This window comes from Streptopelia decaocto (assembly GCF_964273445.1).
Source record: "Streptopelia decaocto genome assembly, chromosome: 23".
NCBI lineage: Eukaryota > Metazoa > Chordata > Aves > Columbiformes > Columbidae > Streptopelia > Streptopelia decaocto.
In genome coordinates this window covers 2,596,829-2,614,964 of record NC_138678.1, presented here as the reverse complement: position 1 = coordinate 2,614,964, position 18,136 = coordinate 2,596,829, and the positions used below count along the sequence as shown (strand labels likewise).

The window sequence follows — 18,136 nt, the reverse complement described above, 5'->3', positions numbered from 1 at the left end:
GGGCCAACAATTCTTCCCTGATGTCCAGCCTGAATCTCCGTCCTTTAGTTTAAAACCATCACCCCTTGTCCTGTATCTGTAGCAAGGAGGCAGTGGTGGCTGTGGGGACGCAGTTGGTCACTCCACCTCTCATAACAGAGATGGGAGGTCACATTCGCAACAAATCTGAAGTCCTTACATGTTCCTGTCCACCCAGCATCTTTTACAACGAGCTGTTTGTCCGTGTGTCTCCCCAGCAACTGAATCTTCTGCAGTCAGGACTCTTGAAACTGCCAAAGGCTGCAGGACAAAACCTTTGGCAAAGGGCAGAGGGTTTGGAATGTATTGTGAAGGCAAAGCTTTGGCTGGGTGGAAACCTGCGCGCTCAATACAATAGCTAATGCGAAAAAATTAGTTAAATGTCTCATAATGATAAAGGCAGCTTGGAGTTGCTTTTCTTGGCTGAATGGCTGGCAGCTGCACAATAGCCATTTTCATATTAAATCATACAAAGCCCTCACTCTGTTCCTTGCACCTTTCCCTGGATCTTGTATAATTAATGGGCTTTCTGCGTGACATGGAACCATACAGCAATTTGACATCGTGCAATTAGAGATACATTTTAAAACTAAGCGTGCTGTTAGGGGAAAGAAAAAAAAAGATGGGGGAGAAGGTGGAAGTTAATTAACAGCAATTGACAAAAGGAGAGAATTAGAAGGAAAGCAGCCAGTTCTGCCACAGCCGGTTCCCCGGTCAGAGTTTATGGCAGGGCGTGGGAGGGTTTGGGGTGTTAATAAGCTACAGGTGGGTCTATTAACGCTGCTCTTGGGGAGGCTGATGGCGATGGGTGTGTCTGTGCCCGTTGCAGCTGTGTTCTGCGGAGACCCGGGCATCCCCGCGCAAGGCAGGAGGGAGGACCGAGGCTTCACCTACCGCTCGTCCGTCTCCTTCTCCTGCCTGGCCCCGCTGGTGCTGGTGGGATCCGCGCGGAGGTTCTGCCAGTCGGACGGGACGTGGAGCGGGACCCAGCCCAGCTGCATCGGTGAGGGGACGCTCATCCATCCACCAGCGAAGAACTCGGGGTTGTTGCTTTGCTTTCCCATTTGTTTTTCTTTTCTGGGTTTGCAGAAATTAGCTCTTCTCCCTGAAAATTAGAGTTCTATAAAGATGGTGCTTTTGGAGGAATAACAACCCCTGGAAGTATGAAGGCACTGTAGATGGCGATCAAACCCTACCAATGGCTTTGCCTAGCCGTGGTGTTGGGATTCAGGCTGAAATTTCCACACCTTCCTCAGGTGCCCATTTTCTGGGGCTACCAGAACCCTTTGAAACCTATCAGAGGTGTATAATCAGAATTAGTCACAGCATTCTTCGCCTGTTTAAAACTCGGGCTATGTTCTTGAAGCCCAGGGCTCCCGTGGTGATAAACTGCGTGGGCTGTGTGCTGTTACCTGAACACCAGAATCATCCCCTTATGGGGGCGGCTGGGGCAGAAACCGATCTCGGGCCGTTCTTCACGGTTTTCAGTTGTTCTAGCTACATCTTAAATGCCTCACGAGTTACAGTAACGTAAAAATACTCCTGGCCTGAACCTCCAGGTTTCCTACTGATTTCACCAGGAGCTTTCTCATGTATAAAGAGTTGGGAGCACCTGCCTCCTGTTGTAAATATTGGCTTTAAATGCGTCATCACTTTCTTACAAATCCTTGTCTGGGATCCTGTTGTATTTAATGGCACTTGGTCCTGCAAAGTGTCTGTGATTGAGCCCAGCGAATACAGCTGCTCATGCCGCTGATGGAATGTATAGAATTTATCCCCCCAAAACAAACCATGAGAAGGGAGAAGACTTGTGTCTGCAAAAACTTAACCCAGGATGTTCATTTCTGACACCCAAAGTGTTGTATCTACTCAGATCTCTTCCATTTTTGAGATCTGTTTGATTGCCAGCGCCGCAGACCCCCCGGATGAAGGCAGGAGACCGATGCTGTGCCCTCCGCCATCCGTCACCTGCGCCTCATCCAGCCACGCGTCTCGTTGTTTGTTTATTTTAGGTGCTGTGGTTTATCTGGGGGCTTCCATGGAAGCTGCATCAGTGACAAATGACACAAGCTCAGCAGAAGCGAGTGACGGAAAACGAATTGGCTTGTGCGCCGCAGCCCCAAATTGGCCACATTTTGTGTCGTTTGTTGAGTTACTCACCGCAGCTCTAAGGACACGGGGATGACACCAAGCGCATAATGTTTCAGCGTGAAGAGATAGATTAGTGAGATCATAAGGAATAAAGGCACAAAAATAAAGAACTGTGCCATTAAGTACAGAAGTTGTGCTCCATTGTCCTGTAGCTGCAGGCTCTATTGACAGGCCACTGTGCTGGATTGTGGAGACTTCTCTTAATTTATTTCTTGCCTTGCACAATCCTGTTAATTGGAGTGTTTTCATTAAGTGTAGAGGTGGATTTGCTGCGGGGTTTGTGGTCCTTCTTGTAGCAGTGTTGAGCAAGTGGCAGGATGAAGGCACTGAGGTTGGTGATGCTCCAGCTCCCTGGTGACACAGCCACCCCCGCCGGGTACCAGAGCATCCCTGTGAGCAGCATCGCAGCTTCACCCCATCCTGGGATCCCCAGGAGCAGGGAACGTCCTGCTGCTGAGCTGCCTTTCGACAGAAACTGTTTCCTTTGCTCGCTTTGGGATGCTGATATTAATGTGATGCATCTCTGCCTTAATTCTGTTGACGCTCTGCTACCGTTGACACAGAAAAAGTGATGGATGCTGGAGGAGTAGCAGCAAGTATTCCTACTGACCTGTGTGTATTCTTCTTCTGATAGATGGAGACCAAACGAGGTGTAAAGAGAGATTATGCATCTGAGATGCATTAAAATTTCCAGCTCCATCTATCACTATGAAATTGTGAGGTTCCCAGATGACAAAGGTGCTGGCCCAGGGTACGGGAGAGGACGGAGTCACCGCAGCCCCTATGGCTTGAATGAGAGTTGTTCCTGACACAGGGTTTAGTTCTTACATTTGTATGTTCCTCTGTTCTCTCCTGGGTGTTGGAGTGCCTCTGGTTAGTTTGTGTTGCAGCCGTCAGGGACTGAAGAAACAAGAAGATCCGTGTATTTCTCCTTGTTGCTTTGTATTCCTTCTGTAGCAAAAATATCCCTGTCTTGTTGCAAAGGCGTGGAGCAGGGAAGGCAGAGCTCTGACGGGGCTTCCCCAGCTGCTCCTTTAAAACACCGTCTCTGTTCTTCTCTTCCAAGACCCCAGCCTGACGACGTGCGCGGACCCCGGCGTGCCGCTCTTTGGGGTGCAGAACAACTCCCAGGGCTTCCAGGTACTGTCCCGGCAGCGGGGACCCCCCGGTACTCACTGGGGTTTGTGTCCGAGTCCTTACACACGTTAACATCTCCTCCCGCGAGCGGGACATCCCTGCGTGCTGCATCACACCTCGGAGTGCGTTTGTACGGGATTAACTACCGACGTGTTATTTATTGTATTAATTACAGTGCTAATTAATAGTTATTAGTGTAATTAGCATTCACATTGGAGACATAATTTCCATTCGTTTTCAGACCAAATTCTGTGGGTGGTTTCCTTAATCTCTGCTCGCGTACAGTGTGAAATCAGCGGAAAGGAGAGGAAAACCCGAGGCGATTCCCTGGGGTGCTGCAGCTCCAGCCCCCGCTGCCGGCCCTGCGGGTGCCCATTCCCTGCTAATTAGTTATCTTAATCTTGAGTTTTAATGAAATAATCTCATTTTTAATTAATACTGAGACACAGTATCACCTAAAAGAAGCAAATCCCTGCGCGGTTAAAGGCTGCAGCTTTCCGGGGGCTCTGAGAGCTCTCCGACACCAGGCCAGGGAGGGAAGGAAGCAGCTGAATCCTCTTCCCAGCACAGAAAAGATGGAAGATGATAAAAGTACCTGTGCATTCTCAGGCTGGGAGTTCAGTGTTGGATCTCCTGCTCTAACAGGTGGGCAGCATCATCTTCTTCAAGTGCCAGAAGGGATACCTGCTGCAGGGCTCCACCACCAGGACCTGCCTCCCCAACCTGACGTGGAGCGGCGTGCAGCCCGACTGCGTCCGTAAGTGCGGCACACATTTGTCTGAGGACACCGGGGCCTTTATTGGTTTGTCACCTTTACTTTAACGGCGCTGTTACCTTGTTTTGTTGCTGCACATCATGCAAATTGCTGGTAATCTCTGGGGGAGCTCTGAGAAAACATATTATTGAAGAAAAGGGAGATCGCACAATCACTTTTCTCTCGACACGACCACTTCTGATTTCAGATGAGGTTTTTTTTTTACTTGGTTCTTCCTCAGAGACGTAGTTTCAGGTGAGACTAGGTTTTGTGCTTCTGAAACCGCATTTGATGGCGGAGATGTGAGCTCACGCTCCAGGGACCGGGTTAACATTTAGCCAGAAGGGCTCTCCGCCAGAGCAGGGTTTCTCCTCATGTTTAATAACGTGTTGCTCTTTTCCTTAAGCTGTCTGTCATTTTTTTTCCCCTGCTACAGCAGGAGTTTAATTTAATGTATTTAAGTGGTAACATCCATCATGGCCTCTGCATCGGAAGTATTAAAAGCTTTTCCCTTTCCCTTGTGAGGCGGTTTATTGGTAAGATATTTTTCCACTAACAAACCCTGTAGGGGCTCGTTCTGCAAACAGCCCAACCAGGGCCCCCGCCTTTAAAACTCTTCCACGTATCCTCAGGTGGTTGCTCTGGAAGGAGCTGCCTTCACCTGGGTGACGGGAAAGTGTCCCCAAAGTCCCCACGCTCCCAAGTTTCAGACCGCAGGGATGCAGCTGTCCCTGTACATGGGATTTTGCTGCTTGTGCCAGCTGCATTGAAATAAAGATGCTCTCGGCTTCCCCGTGCCAGCAAGGACCACCAAGCTGTTGCTTTTAGGTTTTGCGTAAAGCTTTCTCCATGCGCAGCGGGGCTGGATGCGGTTACCGCTGATGAGAGCTGGGCTGCGGGTTAGTCCTCTGGCTTTCCAGGTTTTATATTTCATCTCTGTAAAACAAGGATGGAGATGATACCTCATGAAGGCTGCCGAGGATTTGTTTTCATTCATGAGCAGTTTGAGAGCTGCAGAAAGGGCAAATTGACGGTGCGGGCGAGAGGGAGCTTCCCGGCTCTCTGATTTATTTGGTTCGTGTTGTAACTTCTCAAGGAAAGTGGTGACATGTTTATAACAGGATCTGATAGAGCAGGGTGGGCAGGGAGTTGGACAAGTTCAGCCTTAATTTCTCTGGGCCAAATCCTGAAGGTTATCGAGCGACTATAGAAATTTATGAGTGTTGCACACTTGAGGACTTACTGTGTGATGCTGTGGGCAGGTGGGTGCAAATTATTGGTCGTGTGGTGGTGCCATGGAGAGAGGTTACACAAAACCAGATCTCCAGTGCACTCACTGGAATCACTGTTCTAATTTAATGGGTGTTGTCCTATAAAAGCAGATTTTGGTCTACGGATAGACACAGTGCTGCGGCCAGAGCTCAAAGGAGGGAGGTGTCTTTAGCATCGTTTGGTTTGGACTTTTCTCCCTTAAAAGGTGGGGATGGCAGAGCCTGATTCTCAGTTCATGGAACCTGGATCTGAGTGAAGGATCCCCTGAGAGCTTCAGGCAGAAAGAGCAATCGAGCCGGTGACACAGGGGAAGCCGTCCCGTTAATTCATCTGGCGGGGAATAATCCAGGCATGGCATTGCCTCCCTCAGCCAGCAGGGAAAGCTTTTGCTGAAAGAAGCTCTTGTAGGAGATTTCTGTCATCATGGTGTCACTTTTATGCCTTCTTGTGTACGACTGGACGGTGTCTCTTATCTCATTGTCCTTGTGCTTTTCAGCTCACCACTGCAAGCAGCCGGAGACGCCCTCCCACGCCAACGTCGGAGCTCTGGATCTGCCGTCTCTGGGCTACACCTTGATCTATTCCTGCCAGAGCGGCTACTATCTCACCGGGGGCTCTGAACACCGAACCTGCAAAGCAGACGGCAGCTGGACAGGAAAACCACCTATTTGCCTCGGTAAAAGCTCGGGGCAGCTTTCGCGTTGGCCTCGGGGAGCAGTGCAGCCCGGGGCAAACGGGCACACCGGGAGCTGTGTTGGCTGAGCTGGCTGCGGACTCACAGCTCGCACGGGGTCCTGCGCGGCTCCCAGGGGATTCTCCACCCAATGGTTTGGATGTCGAAGCGTCTGCACGAGACAAAGATTGTTCTTTAGCCCACTCACCTTTTACCTGCCTCAGTCAAAGGAACATGTAAAGGGATGAGAGGAAACGGCCTCAAGTTGCACCAGGGGAGTTTGAGGTTGGATTTAGGAACAGTTTCTTCCCCAAAGGGCTGTGGGGCATTGGAACAGGCTGCCCAGGGCAGTGCTGGAGTCACCATCCCTGGAGGGTTGGACAGATGGGGTTCTCAGGACATGGGGCAGGGACAGGGTGGGTTATGGTTGGACTCCATGACCTCGAGGGTCTCTTCCAACCCCAGTGTTTCCACGGTCCTGCGCTCACAGGCGGTGTCTGTCCGTCTCTTTCAGCCGATGTCCGCCCCAGCGGCCGGCCGGTTGGCACCGCGCGGGACCCGCCGCTCGCCAAGGTCTCAGGTACCGTAGAGGAGGGTTTTTTCCAATCAAAATGATTCTATGGTTCTATCCTGGTGTGCTCTGGAGATTCAAGCCCTCCAGGATGTTTTACATTACAGCTTTTTTAAGAAAAATGGGGTTTGTTAGCTTTTCCTAAGAAATTAATTTGACGGTGGGTTGATTCTTAAAACTTCTGTGTCATTTTTTTGTCGAAACAACAAAATTAAAGTCGTCAGCTTGTTTGTTCTTCTTTTGGGCTTTGTACTCAGTGATGATAACACAGAGAGTGGGTGGGATTTGAGATATCTAAATATGTATTTGTGAATTCAAAGAAAGAAAGAAATTTGCTCTATTTCGCTTTCTGAAAAATGGAAATAACTGGCAATACGCTTGTTTTTCTGCCTCCCCCATTTACTGTGGTTTCTAGTGCCCGCTGATGTGTTCGCAAGGAATTCCCTGTGGAAAGGCTCCTATGAATATATGGGGAAGAAGCAGCCTGCGATGCTGTCTGTCACCAGCTTCGACCCTGTCACCAGTAAAGTCAATGCCACGTTGATAGACCACAGCGGCGTGGAGCTCCTGGTGTCCGGTAAGGGGGTGACGTGGCCCTTGGGAGGGATTTAGAGTCGTCAGAAGGTGTCTCGGAGCAAGGGGCAGCGTGTTGTGCCGTCTCAGTGATGTTGATATGCTGGTAGAGCTGTACAGAACCACCCAGCTTTGAAGTCCCCAGTCTTCGATCAGACCAAGGCAAACAAAACCATGTACCTGAGCTTGCTTTGACTCCACCTGAAAGGGAGGTCAGCCCAGTCCATCGTCCGTTCCCTTTGTGCTGGACTTGCAGTCCAAGACAAACAAGGTTAAAAGTTGGGAGCGACCCTTGTCCCTGCCCTCCTGGAGCACCAGGGTGTTACTGATCCGGCAGCAGAACCTGAACATGAACAGCTGAGTCTCTTCCCGTGTGCAAAATGTCTTTAATACCGTGGGGTGGTGTTTGTGGTGTGTTTCCCACTGACAGGGTTGGTAGGAGTTGTCCCCTCTAGACGATGTCATTTCTCTGCTCTCTCAGGTAGAAAGTTAATTACTTGAAGCTCAAAGATTGCCGCTGTGGTCTAGTGATTAAAAGCCACTTATTTTTCAGGCGTTTACAAGAAAGAAGACGTGCACCTGCTTCTCCAGGTTTACCAGATAACGGGGCCGGTGGAGATCTTTGTCAACAAGTTCAAAAACGACAAATGGGCTCTAGATGGACATGTAAGTACATGGGCACCCATTTACACAGAGGCCACCCGTGCAGCTCCTCCCGTTGCTATCAAACCTGGCTTTTCCCTCACTGAAGCGGAGGGAACGTCTCCTTCAGCTGGTGGCACAAGGAGGCTGCTGTCCTCCGGTGACCTGCGCGCTTGAAGGGGACATCAGGTGTTCTTCAGCACACAAGATAACGTTACATGACAGTTGGCTCTTCGGTGCTCCCTGGCAGCTGTATGGTTTTTTATTGCCCTATGGTTTTAAATCTCTAAGGCTTCAGATGACACTAAAGGAGAAACCAACGTGATTAATTCCTTTCTAACCTTTTATATCTGTTAAACATCAAGCTAGAAGAGCTAATCTTCCCCTACAGAGTCAACTTCTGTGTCTGGTAACTTCCCGTGTCCTTAAGAGACCCACGGGAGCTTAGAAGAAACACGCATCTGGTTGACCCAGAGCCTTCTCTATCCCTGGTGCATCAGCAGCATGTTCTGTAGTTTACTGCAAACAAGACTTCTCTTTTCCAACCTCTGAGATGTGAGAGTCTTTACAAATCATTGGGCAATCAGACTTCTTAAGAAGCACCACCATTTTCTGGGCAATTGAATCAAACGAAGGCTGTGCATGAACTTGGCAGAGACTGTGACTGGCTGGGTGCTGAAGTCCCAGGGAAGCGCTGAACAAACCCGTTATCTCGTTGCAGGTCTCGTCGGAGTCGTCGAGCGGGACGTTTGTGTACCAGGGCTTTGTGCGCGGCAAAGGCTTCGGGCAGTTTGGCCTTCAGAGGCTCGGTAGAGTTCCTTTCATTAATACTTTTCCCCCTACCACAAAGAAGTTTCTCCATCTCGCTTTATAAAATCACAGAGACGCTTCAGAGCTCAGACAACCCAGGGTCTAAGCTCCTAAATCTCTCTTAAAATGTGGCTTGAGCTCCTCAGTCTCTTAGGGCTTTTGGAAGCTGACCCTGGAGTCTTTGTCACCTTTATGGAGAATTAGATGCTCATTATTGCAGCATTTGAAAGTCTCCCTTAAAGCCTAACTTTAAGCATTCAAATTTTAGCATTTTGGTAAGAGAAATCTATTTACATCTGTCTTTAATTGCACTTCTAAAAAAATGATGATGTCTAAGGTAGGTGATATCTCAAAACCATTCATCATGCAGCTCAGACCTTTCACAGCAACACGTGTAATCATCATGTTCTGTTGTCAAAGATGTAACTTGTAACTCCAGCAAACCCCATTTCCCACCACGCTGTTTTGAGACATCTTTACTTCTGCTGTGTTTCAGACATCAGCATGATGGAAAATGATCCGGAATCAATAGGACACCATTTTGCATCAAACAGCAGTTCTGTGGCAGCTGCCATTCTTGTGCCTTTCATAGCCCTGATTATTGCAGGGTTTGTGCTTTATCTCTACAAACACAGGTGGGTTTCAGGAGTGATGCCAGCAGGTGAAACAGAATCAGGGGCTGACAGAAATACTTGTGAGCTCAACTTAAAAGCGCTCCCCCTAGACCTGGTTTCTCATTTGATTCAGAAGGTGAAAAAATAAGGGAGCGAGCATGCGTGGAGGGGCGAGGGTGTTGGGAGAAGAGAGTGCTGAGGGCTTTTATGACCATTAATAAGATTTGTGGCAACATTAAGTAGGATAAGGCAAAGTAAATTTCATACTTCAGCGTTCAGGCTGGCTTTCTATCTGGTGTAAATTAGTTACTTCTCCCGATCCGTGCACCGCTGTGGGAACGTGGAGGGAGCACGCTCAGGGCTACAACACCCAGGGATGCCTGTGCCACAAATATATGGCCAGATTATCCTATAGATCCCTTCTGCCTTAGCCCCAGGTGTTTACCCTCTCCAAAAGCAGCTTTTTTCCTTTCTATTGACTCCTTATCAGGGATATTCGTTTGACTACAGCAGGAGTAGCTGTGTCCTCTCTGGATTCTCTCTCTACAGGAGAAGACCAAAAGTCCCCTTCAATGGCTACGCAGGCCATGAAAACACCAACGTCCGAGCAACGTTTGAAAATCCGATGTATGACCGAAACCTGCAGCCCACGGACATCATGGCCAACGAGACGGAGTTCACGGTCAGCACTGTGTGCACGGCCGTATAGCGCCGAACCCGCTGCGGTGAGTGGCGGCACGGCAGCGCCAGAGCGGGACGGTGCCACCGCTGTCCTCCTGTTCGTCAATTGTTAACGCGGGGTCAAAACGGGGTTCACAGGAGCACCCGGAGGGGTTCAGGCTGCCCAGGGGAGCATCTCTGCCTAAGGCAGGACCCAAACCAGCATCCCTGTCTCTGGGTCTCCAGTGCTCACTGCCACTGGGGGCAGGACCCCTTGGGGACCAGCGGCAAAGCAAATCCAAATAGTCCTGTGGTGACAACGGTCGCCACGTGAATGGAAACGTGAGTCTGAGGCCGTTCACTGTGTGACTGCAGACAGGGTGTTTTGCACAGCGATCAGAGGAGGGTAAAGCAAGGGCTTAAGAAGTTTTGCTGGGCAAAGAAATAACTTAATGTCATAAACAAAAGTTCCCTGTGGTCCTTAAAAGCCGTTCTAGGTGGGAACATTCTTAGTTTGAGGGGAAAAAAAAAAAAAAGCAATTGCAGGCTTTCCTTTATGTAATAACCATGTTCTTCTCTCTGTCCCTTCCTTTCCCATCGTCCCAGATTCCTCCGGGGTCGGTGTCTGGTGGATGATTGTGTTTCACCTCACTAGTCTCCATCCATTCCCTCCCCACCTCCCTCCTCCAACCTTGCAGAGGCTGTGGAGAAGCTGCTACACCTCGCTGGACTCTGAACCCCGAGAGGTTGTCCTCCGGCGTCCTCCCTCTCCGTCCCGCCGGGGATGATGGAGCCAACCCCAGGTCCGCTCCGGCGCAGCTCCTCTCCCACCCCACGCGGGTCTCGGCCCAAGGTCAAGGCCAGGGGAAGCGGATGAGGTGATGGGAAGGCTCTTACAACCTGCTTTTGGTTACAAGGTCCCAGAATGTGGGGTCCCACCAATCCCCCCACACTTTTGGGAAGATCTCGGACAGCAAAGAGGCCAAACCAGGTTGTGCTGCACAAGGTGCTGACGGGCGTTGATGGGAAGTACCGGTGTGGGACAGGATGAGTTCCTGCTTTGTCTTTCTGTGGTTTTGTGGGTCATTTCTTTGTTGTTTTCTCCAACCCAGGGCTTTTGCGGAGGAAGATTTTTTTCAAATGAGACCTTTTCAATGAGAAGAGCAAAACTTGACAAGCTTTTCTTTTCTTCCCCATGTTTAATTTTCCTTGGGGCATTCTTGCTGGGTGTTTTGGCCCCATTTTCCTTTCAGGCAGCTCTCATGGGCCGGTAAGGAAATATTCCCCCTCTCCCAGCAGCTGCTAAAACTGTGTCCAAACCCCCTAATCAGGAAATCGCTGACAGACACGAAGGGACAAAAACCTCTTTAAAAAGAACTCTAACAAATACTGATTTTATTTTTTCCCCCCAATAGCATTCAAAAGCCTTTGCCCTTTCCATATTGATCCTCCAAATGGCAACGCAATAAGAGTTTTAATTTCCATCCAAAGCTGTTCCCTTTATTTCCCAGGGGCAGAAAGGTTGCCTTGGCTTTCATGAGAGCAGATAAGGCGGCTTGACATTTTTCCTCCCTTATAAGAAAATGATGCTTTTGTGATGACACTGTCCTCCTCTCATAAAGAGGAGCGCTGCTCTTGTTGATTCAGGGTTTTAGTCTGTTTGGTTTGAGTCACCGTTTCTTAGACCAGGCTGGAGAAAAGGAGCAACAGTTGTTTTACCGACTGTAAACCGAGTGAAATCCAGCTGGTGTAGAGCAGCATGTGTCAGTGAAGCAGCTTCTTCTTACAGAAGACTTGAAGGGAAAACAGAATTAAAGCAAATGGGGTGGTGTTTACATCCATGCTTGCATTTAAACGCTGGCTTTCCCCTACCTAATGTCAGTTTTGCCTAATGAAAACCACAGGGTAGGGGTTTTTTTGGGTTTCGTTTATTCTTTTACTCTGTATGCGTGTGTGTATATGTATAAATACATATTTTATTTTTTTTTACTTCTGTCTCTTATTCAGCGCTCTTAGAGTAAGCAGCGTTCTACAGCCTAAATGCTGAACAGCCAGCCTGCCAAAAAATGCCACCTCTGCTCCCCAAAGCACACAGAGGTGCTGTGGTTTATTCCTGAGAGGTGGGTGCAAGCGCCTGCGGGAGCCAGAGCCCAGTCCAGCGGGGACAGGAGCCGCTGTGGGACCGTCACACAGCGTGTCCCGCAGCTCCGAGCGCTCCCAGCTCCCGCCAACCCAAGGGGTGATGGTTCCATCTTGCAGCTGGTGGTGGGACTCAGTCCCTCGGGGTGGCCTGGCAGCGGTGCTGTCCCTCCCTGGGCACCCCCACATTGCGGGACAGGGACCCCGGAGCAAGCAGAGGGGACCCTGAGCGGGCTGTGGTGACAGTCGGGATGGGGTCAGGGCACGTGTCCCCTCCAGCCCATCGGTTGAGCGGCTGCGGTGACGGCAGGAGCTGCCTCCCCGTCCCGCTGGTGTCACGACAGCAGCATCATCCCCAGGTCCCTTTGCCTGTGTGTGCACATAGATAAGGTGGTTCTGACCTTCAGGGCTGCACATATTTGACCCCAATGTTCCTTCCAACCTAAATTATTCAGTGATTCATGCCCTTGGCCAAACCCACAGCCCACTTTCCTGGGCAGAGCCGCTTCGAAGCCCCTGGTGCCAGTGATTGCAAGGTCCTGGCTCCTTTTCCCAAAATTCAAACGCTCGCAATATCTCACAACAGCAAAGCCTGAATCTCTCCAGGCTCCTCTCCCTGAGCTCAAGAACAACCCTCTCCCAGCTGCAGACGGTGCCAAAGCCCCGGCACAAAGCAGGACAGCGACAGCAGAGCCCAGCGCTGCTCGGCAGAGCCGGGGATAGGCAGGAGAACCTTGTGCCAAGGTGGGTAAAACGACCCCGAGATGTTTGCACAGCAAGGCAGGGAGAAGGGGGAGGCTCTGCTTCAACCAGACTTGCTCCTTTCAACCCCTTAAGTACCATTTTGTGCTGGTGCCCAAGCAACAAAGGAAGCAGAGGGGGGTGTTGTCCCATTTTTTTGCAAGCTGGCTGGGACCCGACACATGACATTCTTCATTCTTGTGCCCAGAGGACTTGCATTATGTTTAAAAATGGAAAAAAAAAAAAGTAAAAAGAAAAAAAAAATAATAAAAAATAAAGAAAATAAATGAAAAAATGAAAAAAAAATCCCTCTTTTGTACAGAGATATATTTTTATGACTCAAGAGTTTGTACAGTTAAAAAAGACACAATGTAAATGTTTTTTTTCATTATTGTAGTAAACAGTAGTGGAAGATCAGCTTTTTTTGTAAATGTAATAAAATGTATAAATATGGTTTACATAAAGGTGTAAATATGTAATCTATACATACACTTGGCTTGTCTGCAGTATATACAATTTAATTTATCTGTCTCTGTATATGAGGCTTTTCATTGTGTCCAGGCATACTTTCCTGAATTTGAAAGCTATTTTAAATTTTTGAATTAAAATAAAATATAAATTTTTGCATTGCTTTTCTTACATTATTATGATTTTTTCCTTGCCTGGTGCCTCTTCTGTGAGCTGTCAGAGGTCTCTTGCAGGATCCCTGTGGATGCAACCGCACATCCGCATGCAGCCCTGCTCTCCCTGCTCCGCGTGATGGGATGTGACGTTGTTCCAGCTGAGCTCCCGCATCGGCCCCTTAGAAAACAGGTACTTAAATGAGCCCCAAAGGAACAAACAAAACCCTTGAAGTTGTGATTTATTCCTCAACATCGCTACTTGAAACAGAAAGAGAGCACAGCTGCCCAAAGTGAGAGCAACTGCTGGTAACGTCTCTGTCCATCCGGGTCTGGGGCTGAATTCATGATGCTGTTTGAACTGGAAATTAATTTGGCAGAGAATTTTCTAATTGGAAAGGGATGTTGAATATGTTGTTACGTGTCTCACAGAATGGACTGGGTTGGAAAAGCCCTCGGAGATCATCCAGTCCAACCCTTGGTCCAACTCCAGTCCGTTTACTAGATCATGGCACTAAGTGCCATGTCCAAGCTCAGTTTAAAACCCTCCAGGGCCGGTGAGTCCAGCACCTCCCTGGGCAGCCATTCCAATCCTGACCACTCTCTCTGCACAGAATTGCTTTCTCATCTCCAGCCTCAATTTCCCCGGGCAGAGTTGAAGCCCGTGCCCCCTTGTCCTATTGCTGATGCCTGGGAGAAGAGCCCAATCCCCACCTGGCTAGAACTGCCCTTCAGGTAGTTCTAGAGAGTGCTGAGCTCAGCTCTGAGCCTCCTCTTCTCCAGACTGAACAAGCCCAGCTCCCTCAGCCTCTCCCCATAGGGGTGTCCCATATGTAGAATCTACCCGCAGCTCCAGCTCTCCTTTGCTTTTTGGCACAACGTAGCCTGAAGGAAGAAAATATTGTACTAATTGTTTCAATTAGGTACAGCAGCCACCCCGCTCACTGTCTGGTTCTGCATCCGGCCTCGCTCACACAAGGAGGTTTGGGTATCTGTTTATTTTATTGAGAGATGCTGCTGGCTCTGGGGGACCTTGGAAATGCATTTGATACTGGAGAAGGGAAGACAGCAAGCAAGTAATTAAATGTTGGAATAATTAATTTGCAGAGGTAAATCGGCATGCCCCAATGTGGGGGCTGAGGCTGCCCTGGAAAGGGGGTTTTGGTGGGTATGAGGCCACATGGATATTCCAAGCACTAAAAGGAGAATTTATAGTTCAGCGCTAGGGGGGAAAATGCATAATTCATTTTCCAGACTTTGGAAGACCAAAAAAAGGAGAAAAAGGAAAAAGTGGCGTTTCATTTGTACTCGCACTGTGAGTTATAGACGAGGCCCCCCCGGCCAGGGATGTAACTCGGTATCGCTGTGCGGGTGTCTGTGGGAGCGGGGAGGTTGGGGTTTATTTGTGAATGTGAATTCAGGACATGAAAATCACATGGGGAGGGGGTGTGGGGTGTGAAGATAAGGGCTGGGGCTGGATGTGATGGGGATCCTTCCCGGCCCCGGCAGCGCTGTGTCCTCATTAGCCAAATAGGTGTGAAGTGCTCGGGTTTAAGATGCTGTATGACAGCGAAGTGCTGTTAGTGTGTGAAAGAAGCTGGTTTAGTTATTCCAGTGAAGAGAAGATTATTCCCCTTGTAGACAGGTGAGATAATGAATCATTATCATCTTGCCATCACATTTAACATCCCAGACCCTGGTTGTTCTCGGGCCATGCAGAGAACTGAAGCTCCAGCGCTTGGTCCTTTCCAACCTCCACAGGACCCGTCTGTGTTCCCTGGGAACCTTCAGGCAGAAAATCCTCCTGGAAATGTCCTGGAATACGGGATTATTGAAGCAGGTGGATTTGCCAAGCTGAAGACACTCTGCTTTTCCCCTCTTTATCAAGCTACTTTACATTCTTATTACTGTATTGACACATCCTTCTCCCCCACTCCAATCTAACCTTAATTTTCAGCTGTTAATCAGGCAAAGCACTGTTGCACGCTCTTCTGTAACTGAAGAATTAAAGCCATACCTGAAGAATGCAGATGTGAGAGCAAAAATTAAATTATTTAAATAATGGCAGGCCATTAATTATGCATGTCCTTCAGTCTTTGATCTCTTGATAAGCTCCAGCAGCTTTTGGAAGGGGAGGAAAAAAAGAAGTTAAACATCTGTGCTCGGTCACCATCTCTTCGGTATCTGCTTTCTGCAGATATAGATGTTTAGATGTGTGGTAGCGTCTCGTGCATCCCTGCATTCCCTAAGGCAGTTGAGACCTATAGATGAAGCAACTTGTGCGAGAGGGGACTGGGAAGATGCGTTTCCAAAGGATCCCAGGCTCCCAACTCGAAATGCTCGTAGAGTCCTATCTGCCCACTGACTCTTTGTTTTCAGAAGGACCTCCAGGTGTTCTCCACGCTAAAATGCTGCTCCTTTCCCCGTTTCATACCAAAATACTGCCCTGAGTTATGCCGTGGGTCTGCTGAGCAGCACAGCAACGACACTGAAGTGTGGCCAGGTGACAAATATCACATGCGGTGACGAAAAAAGGCTCCTTACCTTTCGGAGGCCAACACATCTGATGGCTTCAACCCAGGGAGAGAAAAATACAGTGTTACATCCCCGCTCCAAAGGGGGGAATTACATAAGTGGTTGCTCTCATGGAGGCTTTGCGCAACATCTGGCTTTGGGGAATTAGCTGCTGGTAGCCTGGTTATTTCCCTGGGTTTAGCGATGGAGCAGTGCCAGGGTTTGGGGAGGCTGTGGATAAAAAGAAGGGAAAGAAAGTGGGTGCTGGAAAGGGGTTTGGCACTGTACATCACCCAGATGTGCTCCGAGTCACAGCACGAGGTGGGAGAAACACACGCAAGAGGGTGTTTGGAAAGGTTGGAGAAGCCGGAAGGTTGGAGATCGGTGAGATGCTGAGCTCTTGTTTTCCACCAGCACCGCAGGGCAGACCTGCTCCCTCCAGGAGCTGCCTTTACCTAAAACTAGACCCAAAGACGAGTTCAAACCAGCCAAGGCCAATTTCCAGAGCAAACCCAGGTGGTTTTGAGGCTGCAGAAGGAGCAAGTCCCCCCCGAGCTGTGCCCCGGCTTCACCTTGCCTTTCTCAATAGTTTATGACAGGTGGCAATACAGCAGAATTATTTAAATGGTGGCTCTCTCTTCCCTTCTACCTTGTATTATCTATCTTATTTTCTGTTCCCATGTGTTATTCATGAAGCTTTTCATGTCAGCTTGTTTGCAGCCAGCTGATGGGGAAGCCTGTGAAGGCAGGCAGGTTTATTCTGCAGAAAAGGCCATAAATAAACCGAAAAGTGCCAAGGCGAAGCACATTGCAGGAGCTTGGGCTTGGTGCTGGAGGCTTCCTGCAGCATCATCTTACATTGGCAGCCACTGGCAGGTAACTTTGGGGTCTTTTCCATTGCACCAGCTGGTTTTCCCCTCTGTTAGTTCCCTCTGCAAATTAAAGGATGGGGAAGGTGATGTTCTAATAGCATCTTAGTGTCTCTTCAATAACCCACTTGGGAGAAGTTCATTTCTGATCGGAGGCATCAGCACAAAGACCCCTCGGAGGGTGAATAACCCCTGTGCAGGGAGCGCTGAATTCCTTCTGCTGTCATACAGAGCCCTTCAAAAAGGGAATAATACAACCCCTTTGATCCACTGGTGAAGAAGTCTTGCAATTTAGCTCTTGACAAGAAAACCTAATTTGTTTTTAGCAGAGAAAAGCCATTATCCCGCTGCAGGAATGAGTCAGAACGTCTCCTCGGTGGGACCTGGAGCAGGAGGGACAAACCTCTAAGAGTCAACTCTATTCCAGAGCTGGGGGGACCCTGGGGCAGGTAAATCAATAACCCACAGCTCCTCGTCTGTGCCAGACAATGCAGCAAATGTTCGGTTCCCGGCTTAAAAGTGAAACTACACAATCCCGGTTCCATATTCGGAGAGTTAATCACTTGAGCTCATCCTCTTATCTCCAGTTCATAGGTGTGTACGGGCGCACGTCCGTACGTGCTTTCAAATGAAAAATAATTATCGCAGAGATAAAGCTTTCATTATTTTTAATAGTGCCGGGTCCACCCGTTGAGTTATTACAGTAATAAAAACTAATTAGATCCCTGGCGATACGTTCCCCCTGCGCACGCTGCCTCCCTTATCGATTGTTGGTATAAGCACACATAACTGTATATCAGACCATCGGTAATAATGGCCGAGCCTTTTCCACGGGCACATAAAACAATGCGCATATTTCATATAAATAACTGTTTGCTCCTATTTAAAAACCTGAAGGGAGAGCTCTGATTTGTTGGGCACCTGTAGCTGTTTGGCTGCAGATGCACAAGCCGGGAAGGGTCTTTTCCTTCCCCCGTTGTGCTGGCAGAGCCGGTTTGGGCTCCGTTACACCAGAGCTCGCTGCAAGCGCCTCGTCTTGCTCAAATGTCTGCGTGCGCCAACAGAAAACAGATCAAAACACAGATTTGGAACGTGTCAAAACATTTTTGTTCAGATTTTTGAAGTCTGACTGTAATTTTCAGTTTGATTTGTATTTTTTCACTTACGGGTGTTCTTTGATATGCCACGGGCCGTTACAAAAACGCTTTCATCCAAAGCAAAACAATTAATTTGAGGTTGAAAGAAATGGTTCATTTCTTGTCCGCGACTCTCTAAGACATCTCTAATTTTTCAAGCGTGGTTTTCTTTTCACTTGCTAAAAACACGTCCCCAGATTCAAGAGCACCAAAGGAAATCAATTATTCGCTAAGCCCGCTTT

General features: G+C 48.9%; 1 protein-coding gene across 1 annotated transcript in view; it reads left to right on the top strand.

Annotated features, from left to right (window-relative positions):
• CSMD2 (CUB and Sushi multiple domains 2) overlaps positions 1-10,618 on the top strand; it is a gene marked incomplete at its 5' end in the record, with an annotated part of 226,308 nt that extends 215,690 nt beyond the window's left edge. Inside the window, 11 exons of the mRNA XM_082071314.1 lie at positions 848-1,021; positions 3,236-3,309; positions 3,952-4,063; positions 5,829-6,008; positions 6,520-6,585; positions 6,992-7,153; positions 7,703-7,815; positions 8,513-8,600; positions 9,098-9,236; positions 9,765-9,940; positions 10,482-10,618. Coding sequence (XP_081927440.1) covers positions 848-1,021; positions 3,236-3,309; positions 3,952-4,063; positions 5,829-6,008; positions 6,520-6,585; positions 6,992-7,153; positions 7,703-7,815; positions 8,513-8,600; positions 9,098-9,236; positions 9,765-9,924 — 1,268 coding nt within the window. The 3' untranslated portion in view covers positions 9,925-9,940; positions 10,482-10,618. The remainder of the gene's footprint in view (positions 1-847; positions 1,022-3,235; positions 3,310-3,951; positions 4,064-5,828; positions 6,009-6,519; positions 6,586-6,991; positions 7,154-7,702; positions 7,816-8,512; positions 8,601-9,097; positions 9,237-9,764; positions 9,941-10,481) is intronic.
• Positions 10,619-18,136: the final 7,518 nt, after the last annotated feature.